Source organism: Dysidea avara, chromosome 5 (assembly GCF_963678975.1).
Source record: "Dysidea avara chromosome 5, odDysAvar1.4, whole genome shotgun sequence".
Taxonomy (NCBI): domain Eukaryota; kingdom Metazoa; phylum Porifera; class Demospongiae; order Dictyoceratida; family Dysideidae; genus Dysidea; species Dysidea avara.
In genome coordinates, this window is record NC_089276.1 from 31,340,456 (window position 1) to 31,354,545 (window position 14,090).

The 14,090-nt window shown below is 36.7% G+C and overlaps 1 protein-coding gene across 3 annotated transcripts in view; it reads left to right on the top strand.

Annotated features, from left to right (window-relative positions):
- The window catches only part of LOC136256163 (uncharacterized), a 66,277-nt gene that overhangs the window by 2,235 nt on the left and 49,952 nt on the right, over positions 1–14,090 (top strand). For all 3 annotated transcript variants that reach the window (XM_066049104.1, XM_066049106.1, XM_066049105.1), the window contains exon 2: positions 3,634–3,849. In XM_066049104.1, coding sequence (XP_065905176.1) covers positions 3,634–3,849 — 216 coding nt within the window. The remainder of the gene's footprint in view (positions 1–3,633; positions 3,850–14,090) is intronic.

Sequence of the window (14,090 nt, forward strand, 5' to 3'; positions counted from 1 at the left end):
ATTCATAGCTAAGTAGGGAATTAATCGACTATTGAGTTATTTACAAAATACCATGCAATTTACTTATTTATCATACAGTACGGTGGTACTATATAGGGATCATGCAGTTTAATCTTATTGATTACGTGTGTGTTTGTTTTTGTAGCTGTTTGTTTGGTATAGTTGTATGTTGTGTGTAATTTTTGTGGGGAAGCACCCTGTACAGGCTTATGCCTTTTGTGTGACCCCTGTCATGACAAAAATTTATAATAAATAAATCATGCAGTTTTGAGCTTTCATACCCAAAAATACCACCCTAAAACCAGCCTCAAATTTCCTTCATAACAGCTTGGCAGTATTGGTTAAGCATGGCCAAGCCCAAAAATGCCTTTAGAGTGACCACAAACCCTTTCAACAAGTTTCTATGGAATTTTAAAAATTTCCTATTTAACTGAATTTTCTACTGACTAACTAACTAACTGATGCCTTCAGCCTAACGTAACTCGATAATGGATAAGGCTATGGGCTTGATTTTGTACTGTTTGACGTTGCTTTGTCCCCTAGACGTGCATTTTCACTAACTGCGGTATGTACAATGCACATATCATGGACTTACCTTTGTCCTCCTTTGTGTTTTAGTTCATTTCACTGACAACACAAGGTGTCAATTTGCGATAGCGCAATATGACAGAGGGCTATGTCATGCTTTTCATTCGCATTTTCTGTAGCAACTGGATTCATTGCAGAGGAGTTTCTTGTACTGTTCTTAGTTTGTAATGCTGTGTAACGAGCAGAGCATAGTTACAAACGAAGCGTAATGGCCACCTCACTTTTCAGTGCATAATTGATTATTGGGGTACGCATTCAGATGCAAAATTATTTTATGGAATGCCTGGCACCATTCTTTCTTTTAATGTGGTACACATGAATTCAGTAGTCATAATTGTGTTATTAAAAAGTAAACAAACAAATAGAAGGAAATTAATTAGGAATTTTAAGCTGGATTAGAGATCAAAGAACAAAAAAGCAGGGAAACAAGGGAACAGCTAAAAAGTTGTGAAACAAAGGAGGTTGCCTATTCTTGCAGATATACTAGTGGACATCTAATACCTACTCTTCAGTCTATAACCATGACTGAATTAGGGATTACATGTCCACTAGTATATCTGCAGGTATAGGCAACCTCCCTTGTTTCACGTTGTGCCCTTGTTTCCCTGCTTTTTTGTTCTTTGATCCCTAATCCAGCTTAATACTCCTAATTTTTCCTTCTACTTGTGTAATAATGGCTACAGTTATTGATGTATTATGTATTATTTTGTAATTAATTAATTATATTGCTGAACACTACTAATAAAGTGTAAATGAACAAACCACTTTAAACTACAAATTATGCGCAGAGATGTCTTGTCCACTGTCTTACTCTGTCTATCTCACATGAATTCTAAGAAAGTCTTGAGGCTGCATGTCTTTCATATTTGTTTGCATAAGTATAGGATACGCTATCTCTGATAACCTATGAGACCTGCAATGTTGTTTTTCAGATGTTAAACATTTGTAAAACCCAAAGGGAAGGTTATTCACAAAGTCTACAGAGAGTCACCACAACCATATTTTGGACTGCCAAGAAAAAACCACCTCAAAATAAAATTTACCTGTGTGGCTTTAACTGTTCACATACTGGCTGCTTTTGCCAATAAATAGTTTGCTCACCCATGGGTGAGTGCAGACAAACATATACGTGGATAGATAGGTACACACACACACACACACACACACACACACACACACACACACACACACACACACACACACACACACACACACACACACACACACACACACACACACACACACACACACACACACACACACATGCACACACACATGCACACACACACCAGCGTTGAAACCGAGTCACATTTTCTCCGGGTCATCCAGGTCCAACCCGGTGTACAAATTATCCAGGTCTGACCCAGATTGGACCACGTGAGAAGCGAAATAGAAACTAGTTTCACGACGTAGAAACTTATAAACGCTATATGCGTAGCTCTTTCATGAGCCACGCCCACTTATCACATTACAAACATACGCTCAACCACGCCCATTCATTAGTAGGTGCAGTCTGTAGCACGAAACTGTGTCTGTTGCTGTCTGCAAGCTTACGTGGAACCACGCCCACTAATCGATTATTGTACGAGTTGTATATAGTCTAGTCTAGCAGCAGGATGAGTACTCCTGTGAGCCACACCCACTTTAATGTATCGCGACATTGTAATACTTGGTATGCACGAAGCCACACCCAATTGCTGTCTGTAAACTCACAGTAGCTATGTGGAACCAGACTCACTGACTGACTGATTTTAAATTATAAACTTACCCGGTTAGTTATCACATAACTACTCGTTTACTCAACACGAATCAAACGCTCAAAACATAGTCTCGCTCGCTCGAGACTACCCGAAACATAGCTCTTATCGTACGCCTTGGCTTTAATTAATCTGGGTCACATCCGGGTAAAATCCGGGTATGACCTGGATTGCTATCCGGGTCATCCGGGTCAGCAGTAGTGACCCGGTTTCAATGCTGACACACACACACACGTTTTTGGCTGTGGGCACACGTTTAATATTAAAAAGTAATACTAGAAAAATACGTGCTGCTAAATCGATTTTTTTGTTCCTATAATAATTCCCAGTAAGTGAAGCTATCTCTGCTCCTGTGTGAGTCTCATCCATGATGACTAGTTGTACATTTTCAATGCATAATTATTAGTTAGCTACAAAGCTATTAGGAGGTTTTTTGAATATTACACAATTTACTTGAGTTATTGGTAGGGCACTGGAGTTGACTGTAGCTATGCCACTGGATTGCAATTTGTCTTTGGTTGCATACATACACTACTGATATTCAATTAATGCATTTATATATACATATACATATACATATACGTATATGTTATACTACAGATATCATGGTATTCGAAATATATACCAAAAGATATACAAACTTAGAAAAGATGTTATAGTGCGAGGCTTCGACACCCTTTCCTAAATATGTATATCTTTTGGTATATATTTTGAATACCATGGTATCTGTAGTATAATATGTTAATACAACATCTCGTCTCCCACTTGGAAGCAGTAACAGCAATTTCTAATGTTTTTACACCATTATTAGTACTGGTAAGTAATTTCTTGTGGTTAGCATGCTCAAGGAGTATGCACATGTGTTGCAGCCTGCAATCTTCTTGAAAATCGGTCCAACAATCCATAGCAACTGTTGCTAGGCAACAAAATGTAAACCTGACCTAGTTACATACTTTTGGTGGTTGCTTAGCAACTGTTGCTATGGTGTCAAAATCATTTATAAATCAGTAGTGGTTACCTAGCAACGGTTGCTAGGTAACAGGTATTGGTTACTATGGTACCAGCAGTTGTCAAGTCGGACATGCCTAACTGGTAAAACAACTAAACACTATCAAAAATTTTTAGCCAATCAGATCCGTATATCAAATGTACAAGTGATATACTGATTCTATTGGCTAGTTTGCTGTAGTATATCAAAAATATACCACAAGCTGCTATCGGAGTTTTTGTACAGGACACGATATTGATGTTGTATTATATATATATATATATATATATCCCTTTATAGCAAGCTACACAATATGAGCCTGCATCAGAAAAACCACAGCCTATTTTTCCTGACCCTATGCCGATACATCCTGCAGGCTGGTCACCGACATGTGATGATTCTGACAAACAGGATATTATAATTGTTGCCAACTATGAAGACTATGAGAAAATACAACAGTTTCTAGAAGAAAAGAAAATAATCTGCAAAACGTACTGGTCAAAATGTACCACAGAGGTATAGTGTACAACATGTGTATGCATTCTTCATGTCCATAGTCAACATGCCATAAAAGTGAAAATTATATTGATGTCACAAACTTTGATAAAGTGTTACTATAGAAGTATTAAATTTAAGCATATCATTATTGGGTTATAATCTGGTTCTATTTGTCAATGATCATAATTATGTAAAAAATTATGTGTGTTTGCAACAGAAGTGGATTGCCTCATGATTATACGCAAGCTGTGATGTCTCTAATAATGCATGTCATTGAAAACCTTATTATTATTATTATAGTGTAATTTTTGCTAACAAATATTCAAAGCTTCAGTAAAAACATTTGGTTATTACAAACCAATATTCATCCCAGTCCTAGTTCACATGCTGAAGTACATTGTTCACTACATATTTCAACATCTTTACTTGTCATGACAGTCTAGAGTTGTTGGGGCGATTCCTTTGCAATAGGATGTTAAATGATTATCCAAAGACTGTCCTTCAAAATTTGCTCACTGGATGTTATTTGAAAATGTCCTTGAGTCAGCAAACTAGATTCCAGATGATGAGTTTTAAAATTCATAGATGACATGGTCAAATACACACACACATATATAACCACAAAACTGAATTTGATGAAACTATCAAAGGAAGGGAGTTTTTCTTGTTTTTACACTTCTTATTATATATAATTGTATCATCTCATAATGAGTAAAACCTGAAAAGTTTGAATAATTTTGTTTTTGAGATAGATTGCATTGAAATAGTAAATTAATAATGTTTACTGCAAAAAAAAAGTTTTGCTCATATTTTACTTACTTCAGTAAATAACGTACAAAACAATTCCCGAATTTAAATATTTAATAGACCACCAGATTTCAGATTTGCCTCTTCATGGAGAGTGATTATTAATTGTGTTTCTTTTCTGTATCATAAAACAAACATGAATTGTATGTGTGTGTGTGTATTTACATTTCGGTAAAAGCAATGTATTGTCGCTGTACCTTAGCTGAACAGCCTTCTGTGCTAGGTGGATATAGGCCAAAAACTGTGCAATAATGAATTTACCAGTTTATAATGCAAATATCAAATCAACTATCGGTTATTGGTTGGCATCAATATCAATATCAGTACATGCCAAAAATTCATATCAGTACGCCTCTACTGTTATGTAACACATCCTAGTACTGACGTCCGTGTTACCAACTGTTGTATAACATGTACACTTCTTCTAAAACCTATACTACCGATTGTTACTTCAAATGTAAGATGCGAAAGTGGCATGACCTTTATACTGACGTGAGAATGGAATAAATTGCAAAAAACTTGCCAACTTATACGTAGTTTCTCTACATCAATATCGTGACAACAAAACCTGTTTTAGATAACAGCACCTCAGATTTCACACTCCGTTATGAGGGACATACTTTGATTGAACACGTGGAGCTCTGCTAAAAAAGAGCAGAATTGATAATTCTAGTCTCATTGAATATCGAAAAAAGGATCGTGTGAATGGTTGTGTTAGTTTATATTTCTATTCTAATACGTACTTCGCTAGTAGGTGCAGTCAGTGTTGGGCCGGTACTTTTAAAAAGTAATATATTACTTATTACTCGTTATTACCGTATATTATTGCAGTTATACATTACTTCAGTTTAAAAGTAACTAGTAATATCATACAGTACAGTAGTAGTGTATATTAGGGATCATGGAGATTTGGGTTTTCCTAGCCAAAAACATCACCCAAAAACCAGCTTTACAACTCCATCCTGGCACCTTGGCAGTATTGGTTAGGTATAATCAAGCCCAAAAGTGCCTTCAGTATGATCCTAAAAGCTTCCAATATAAATTGTTACAATTTTTTTTTAAATTTATACCATGGAATTTTCTACTGATTACCTGCCTGATGCTTTCAGGCAAGCGTAAGTCGATAACGGCTAGGGCTATGGGCTTGAGTTTTTCACTGTTCAGCATCGCTTCATCCCAAGACGTGCCTTTTGGCATACCACAGTGTGTACAATGCATGCATCATGGACTTACCTTTGCCCTTCTTTGTGTCCCATTTATTTTTGCTGAGAACCCAAGGTGTTGATTCGCGGTAGTGCAATGCATGACTTCCCTACCAGTACATTTATAAACAGGAATCGTCCGTATTTTTCGTGGTGACTGGATTGATTGCAGAGACGATTTTAACACTGTTCTTCATTTATAACACTGCGTAACGGGCTGAACATAGCTGAAAGCAAAGTGTAATGGCCGCCGCATGTTCGAAGATAGTTGGGGCGTGCGAATCGCATTTTCATGGTGAATGGTTTGTTGCAGAGGCACTGTTTTTCGTCTGTAGCACTGTATAATGGGCTGAGCATAGCTGAAAGCGAAGCGTGATGGCCACTATACTTTTGAAGCAGTATTTGATAACTATGTGTACGTGTTCAAACAAAAACATTAATTCTGGTGCCATCCTGTCTTTTGATGCGGTATGCGTGGGTTCTCCAGTCATAATAATGTTACGAAAAAAGTAAACAAACAAGTTTAAGGAAAAATTAGGAATTTTAAGGGAAGTAAGGGAGGTCGCCTACACCTGCAGATATACTAGTGAACATTTTAATCCCTAATTCAGTCCCGGTCTTGGGTATAGACTGAATTAGGGATTAAATATTCACTAGTATATCTGCAGGTATAGACGACCTCCCTTGTTTCCCTACTTTTTTATGATCCCTAATCGGACTTAAAATTCCTAATTTTTCCTTAAACTTATATTATATTACATATTACACAATGTTTAAAGGTACTTCGTTAGCTTTGGTAGCGTGCTAGTTAAGTAATGCATTAGTACTTTGTTAGGTAATAATATTACAGTAACTTACGTAACATGTTATTACTTCATTAGGTACTAATACTACAGTAATACGCTAATTAAGTAATGCGTTAGTGCTTCGATAGGTAATAATATTACAGAACGAGTAGTAATGCGCTACTTTAGTAATGCTTTAATTATGTAAAATAACTATCCGTTAAATATTACTGTTAGATATTACTAGCATAAGAAATGTAGCATGTTATATTACTTCATTATATAGCTGCATTAAGAGTAACATGTTGTTCCCAACACTGGGTGCAGTACTTTTACTGAAGTATGTGCTGTTTATTGATCAGTGAAGTCTGTTTAAAGGATGTACAGTGATTGTGGAACTGTATAGTATGTACTGTATTGCTAAATAGTGTGTTTTGTTGGTTTGTGGTGTTTTAAAAAAATCATATCTCACAATTGCAACTACACTATGGCTACTAGGTTTTATATGCGATTTGAAACATGTACATAGTGAAGAGCGATTGATGGGCAGAGTTCTAAAGGGTCTGGAATTTCTGGCTGCATTTGAAAGGTAGCATGACAAAGAATGCTCCTAATGGGAAGCTTGGTATATAGTTGTAACATAGCAAACAATGTACTTGATGAGTATCATGAGTATTGTACACTGGAATTTGCCTTTTGATCTCCCTATATAAGTGTTACATGTTATAGTTGTAATGCAGCAGTGAGGGGTTTGCCTGATATGTACACCTGAGGGCAAGAGGCACGCAGCACCCGAGGGCAAGGGTGCGCATATCAGGCAAATTCTGAACACGTCCAGGCACCATGCAGCCTATAATGCTGCATAGCTCAAAAATTTTGTTTATTGTGCTCATAATTACGCTCACATTTTTCTGCAGTTCCCATGTTTTGTTACTTTCTAATGGATAATGATAAACTTTGGCTTATAAACAACTGGTTAAATGTATAAGTTAATGCTCATTGTGCATTAAGAATATGGCTGCATTGTAAACTGTAATAATAGTCATGTCAAATAACTCCACTCCACTGCCATCAACTGTTCTATCCACTTTTTTCAGCACAAGTGGTACGCATTTTTGCTTACCATATGACATAATTATTCTGCCTATTATGCTAGTATTATGTTTGATGCTTTCAGGCACCTGTTATGCTCAAAATTATACCAGCATAATGGGCTGGTGCCTAAACACATCCATGTTACCAACTGTTATGTAACACTTACTAGTTTACTGACGTCTGTTACCAACAGTTATCCTGGTTAGCACCTTCCTTACTACATACGGTTTGTTTAAAGCTTATACAAACAATTGTTTTTTCAAGTGTGGGATGCAAAAGTGGTATAACCTCTGTACTGGACCACACGATAATGAAGTAAATTATGAAGAACTTGCGAAAGTGTGTCCCTCATAATGGAGTGTGTAATCCGGGTGAATTGTAGTGGCACCATTCAGTGAAACAGGTTTTGTTGTCAAGATACTGATGTAGAGAAAGTATAAGGCAATTAAGCACGTGGTGCACCGCTAGAAAACAGCAGAATTGATGATTCTAGTCTCAAGGTTGTGTTGAATATCAAAGAAGAATCATGTGAGTGGTTGTGTTAGCTTGTACTTCCATTCTAATGCATACTTCACTAGTAGGTACAGTACAATTACTGAAGTGTGTGCTGTTAATTATTATTAACACTTTATAGTGACCAGCACTGAATTGATCGGTGTAGTCTGTTTAAAGGGTGTACAGTGATAGTGGAACCGTATAGTATATACTGTATGACTAAATAGTGTGTTTTGTTGGTTTGTAGTGTTGTTGTTTTTTTAAATCATATCCCACAATCGTAACTACACTATGGCCACTAGGTTTGCATACAATTTGAAACATGTACATAGTTAAGGGTAAGTGATGTGGCATTTTGGATAGAGTTCTAAGGGGTCTGGAATTTCTGGCTGCATTTGAATGAAGTTATAGCATGGAAAACAATGATTCTAATGGGAAGTTGAGCCCAACTTGGTAGTTGTAACGTGGCAAACAATGCAATTGATGAATGTACATGAGTATTGCTGTGGAATTTTCCTTTGATCTACCTACTAAAAATGTTACATGTTTAATTACATCATAGACTTAAAGGACTGTACAATATGCAAGCAATTCGGTTGCTGTTGGTCGCCACTGTTGTTTATTTCTGGATACATTTTGATTATGATTTTAAGTGGAAGTGCAATGATACGTATAAATTGCATGGTAGCTAGCTACATAGTTAAAGACTATAAATGGACCACACATACTGGCTTTTCATATAGGCTTGTATGAGGTTTATGTCCAAGTGCATAACCTGTGTAGTTTTGATATTAGCTACATTTGTTAGTATAATGTTTGAATTTTCATTTTCTGTATGTGCATGCAGTTCTTGGATGCCAAGAAAGCTAGTTCTTTTATTAATAAGTGTACATGAAATTTATGGTTTTACTAGAATTTGCTACAAAAAATTACCTATACAAAAACACCCATCCCACACTATGCACATTTCAGACTATATCGTTGTGATTAAGTAAAGTTGTGTTACTGAGTGACAACTTGTTTAGAGTTTAGCCAGCTTTTCTATGGTTTAAGGCCATTTCACACTATAGTCAAATGGGCATTGAAGCCAGACCAAATACATTTCACACCTGAACCAGTATTCAATCTGGCTTCATATCAATCCTCCTTGAGAGGTGAATTGGCCAGAGTTAGTGCACATCAGCAAGGGGGCACAATACAGTCACCAGATATTTCGCACAAAGGATGGCAATTGCACCAAGACTAAAGTAGCGGCATATTTAGTTGTGTACTTGATTTGTGGAAGTGATACAGTGTCCATGAGTGAGTGTTGAAATCATTGTGCCCAACACAGGTTTCATCATAAGAACTAACCAGTTTCTTGGGATGTACCAACGTTTTGTAGGTGTACAGTAGAACCTGTGTATTAAGGACACCTTGGGACCAACCAAAAGCATCCTGATTATCAAGGTGTCCTGATTTTCCAGGTCAGTTTACATACAAACGGATACTTTTGGACCATTGCAAAGTGTCCAGAATATACAAGTATCCTCATTTTCAAGTGTCCTGATTAACAGGTTTCACTGCACTAACAACATTCCTTGCTGTGAATACTTTTGTGACTCCAAGGAATACGAAGAAGATAGTACAATAACCAATGCTATTTAAATTTTTGTTACACTATCAATTAATTAATTAACTCACATGCTATGAATGCAAATTGAATTCAGTTGCTATACATGTGGTGTGAAACGGATTGATGTTCATTCGATCCACTCTCAGTCTGACCATAACTGGATCCACATTCAATGGGCATTAAGTGTAAAAAGAGTTCCTCAATATACAATCATTAATGCTAATTGTAATAAACAAATCTAAGCTATAATTTAACAGTCTCACTAAAATAGTTTTCCAGTTGCAGTTTTATACCGCCTGACCTGATTTTATTACTACTTCAATATGCTTGCTTTGATTCTACATGACATTATCAAATCAATGGTAGATGTAATTACTTGGTACTATATGCTTCCCACAAAAATCAACGACTTGAAGCAAGGTTGATGTTAAGACAATGCCACAGTTACCATTCTAGCCCTATAAATGTGCAGATAAAGGTTATTAATGCTTGCATGATTGTATTCACTTTTCAGGCCATTTGGATGTGATCGCTTGTTCAAATCTGCCCTCAGAACAATAGGAGGTGTTTTTAAAATCTATTTAATTGAATTGCTTACTGACTATCTGATTGATGTGCCTGCAGCCAAGCAGAACTTGATTCTGGTCAATGCTATGTTTAGCTTTCTTGTAAGCCACATTTGTTATACTATTTAAGGGCGTGTGACTAGTTTCAGAAATAGATAAATGGGACTACAGAAAATACAAATAAATGCAAAGAAGTGTGTCTTCTTAGCTGTTTTATGCTTTCTCTATCAATCCAGGCCTACAGCAAATTCTCTCCACTTTTTGGCAACAACAAAAAACTGCGTAGTCATACTTACTAAATTCTTCTGCATGTAATGTCCTATAATAAACCCGTATTTCACAGACCACCAATCTCCCTATGCCTTGATAAATTTCCAACAGTTCTGAATATGAAAGAAGCCCTGTAGCAATAAAATTATTGTGTGAGCTTTATTGCAGTGTGAGTTAAGCCTGAAACAGCACTCCTTACCCTTAGAAGGTCACATATGGCATCTATACATGGTGAGTCCTTCTTGTAAGTGTGCACAATTGTGACTTCCTATAAGTGACCATACAGACACACTTTCACAGAGTTCAGATAAGCGATAGCACTGGTGCCAGATTATTCACTGTTATGAATTTTATTTCTAGAAGCCATTTCCTTTTACACAAAGCCTAAAGTGCATTACTTAAAAATAAATTATTGGTTGGTGCCATATTGTCTAACCACATTTACATTTTGTAAACAAGCTGGCCTGATGCTGACCAGACTTTGTTATAGAGGTTTTCAGGTTGGTTGTCTGTGTAAGTTTTGAATTACCACAAGTTTTTGTATTACTGGTACAGTACTACATACAGTAGATATACTGTTGCTGCACAAAAAGCTAAGATGCCTCAAGGATACAATCTGGATTTATGGTGGAGAGCTGTGTGGTTACAGTTTGCACATAAGTACAGTGTAAGAGATTATAGAAAATAAGGTGTGTGTATCTGAAAGAACAATATAGCTAAGTTTAAAACTACAGACGAAGTAAAATCCACCTCACAGAAACACGGACCTTCCAAGCTACTTGGAAGCTATGAACAGTTAGTACTATATACTTAAAGCATTACTGCACTGAAATCAAATCAAAGCTTTATGACATGTATGGTGTACACTGTGGCCTAGCTAGTACCATAAAATTTCATGGCAAGTGATAAAGAAAATCGATTTACAGCACAGTGATAAGTGCTGTGTTGAATTTATGGCCAAAGTATCAATGTATGAGCCTGAAATGCTTATATGGTTTGACAAAAGTGGGTGTGACAAACAGAATTCATTTCAAAAACATGCATGTAGCATGAAGGGTCTAACACTATCACACATTAACATTAACAATCTCTTCATGAAAGTATGGTGTATGCTAGTCTGACACCACTGTATACTGTTATGACTTCAGCTGCCGTGATTGAGTCCTTTTCTTTTTTATATTCATCAGTAGCAGTTAACGTACCCATGTTTTGTAGCTCATTAAGTTTGTTTAACTGTTTGTAGAGCCTTGACAGACTCTCAGTAACTCCTGAACTACTGGTACACTTAATGTCAGTTGTAGGAGGGACTGTCCTTTGGCTATTGGGACAAAACTCTTGTAATAGCAATTGAAGTTTCTGATGATGCCTGAATGACTGGATTCTATCAGCTATTCTTTCTTTGGGATTCATTAGCTCCAACATAGATGTGTCCATACTAGAGTACATACCACTTACAATTATTTCGCGTATCTGTAAAACGAGAAGAGTGTTTTTCCTTCAGGCTATCTACTATCCCTTGAACTTTTTCTCCACGACTTTGCTGTTTCTTCTTAGTAGCACCATTCTGACTCTCACTTTGATTCCTCACTCATCTACTGGAAGGTTTGCTGCTTTGAAGCAAGCCATTGCACTAAAGTATGACTTTACTGTGGTGATGTACTTTATACTCCGTATCTCAAACAGTTATTCACACCTCTCATGTTCTCTACTTTAGGAGATATGAACAAACCTACAAAAATTGTGTAGTATCACTCCTTGCCACAAAGCAGCACTAACAACACAATGTTATGATCTCCTTTGTTGTGGACTGTCAATCTCCTTACTGCATTCAACTATCATGTGTCTCCATGGCAGCCACTCTACTGACAGAAAGTATGGGGTGCCATTTGTGCCAAAACTCCACTTTTTAAAGACATTGTGTTTTGCATGGTTATTTACAAACAACTGTAGAACATGCGTGGTTATTTACGAAAAGCATGGTTATTTACGAAAAGCATGGTTATTTACGAAAAGCATGGTTATTTACAAAATCATGGTTATTTACAAAAGCATGGTTATTTACAAAATCATGGTTATTTACAAAAGCATGGTTATTTACGAAAAACATGGTTATTTACAAAAGCATGGTTATTTACGAAAAGCATGGTTATTTACGAAAACATGGTTATTTACGAAAAACATGGTTAGGCCAGGCCAAATTGATTGACAGTTTATCGTCCGGGATATTTGAAAAAGTCATGCGGGCAGGAGGTCATTTTTCATATTTCATAATTTTTTAACATGGAAAAACATTCAAAAAGTAGCCTTCACACAGTTGCTAGCTACTTTAACAATGATTGCAAGCTTATTTGATTACGTCACTGTTAATACTTAGCTATTCGTATATGCAATCTCTCTTTAGAAATCCATTTATTGAAGGTTCTAACGAGTCCAGGCTGGGGATAATCGTCACGTTTGTTGCACACGACACACCATGTTTTAATATACAAAAACGGGTTCGGAAGCGTAAGCAATGATTATCACGTGAGAAATAATGGATTATGAAATTATTGCTCTATTCCTAAAAACCCATGCGGGCAGTGACGATAAACTGTGAATTAATTTGGTCTGGCCTTATTTACAAAAGCATGGTTATTTACGAAAAGCATGGTTATTTACGAAAACATGGTTATTTACGAAAAACATGGTTATTTACAAAAGCATGGTTATTTACGAAAAGCATGGTTATTTACAAATGCATGGTTATTTACTATGAACAGCATGGTTACTTACGAAAAGCATAGTTACTAAGTTTTTCGTGCGATATCGATACTACAAACTAGCAGTTATATATATCTATAACTTAGTTAATAACGGTGCGTATATATCTGCACCGGATGCAGTCTATAACTAGCATTCCCCGGCATGGGCTAGCTAGCTGTCTGTAATATTGGTAGTTTCAGTCTGGTGCAAATACACTAAGCGCGGGATCGGCTCATCGGCATACACCGAAACTGATGGCCAGTGGACTACATTCAGTTAGGAGTCAGTTAGGAAATGTTTTGCTGGAAGCATGAATGCATGGAAGAACTGGATACTTTTTAGTTTTGATTTCTTCATACTTAGCTAATCAACAATGATAATAATAAAGGGGTGGGCGCTGCCATACCAGTCTCAGCTACGCGGCACCGAGTAGCATAGCTAATGAGTGACTTAGTGACCCCTGGCTAGACAGCCATATGTATAACTTAGCTATACGTAACTACCTACAATTTTACCTTTGATCACCATTGTCATCGTCATCATCCATAGCAGTGATGAAGCCTCTTCTGACCAGTTCTTCCATACATGCTTCCAGCAAGCATTCCCAACTGACTCTTAACTGAATGTAGTCCACTGGCCATCAATTTCGGTTCCGGTATGCCGATCCGCTTAGTGAATTTGC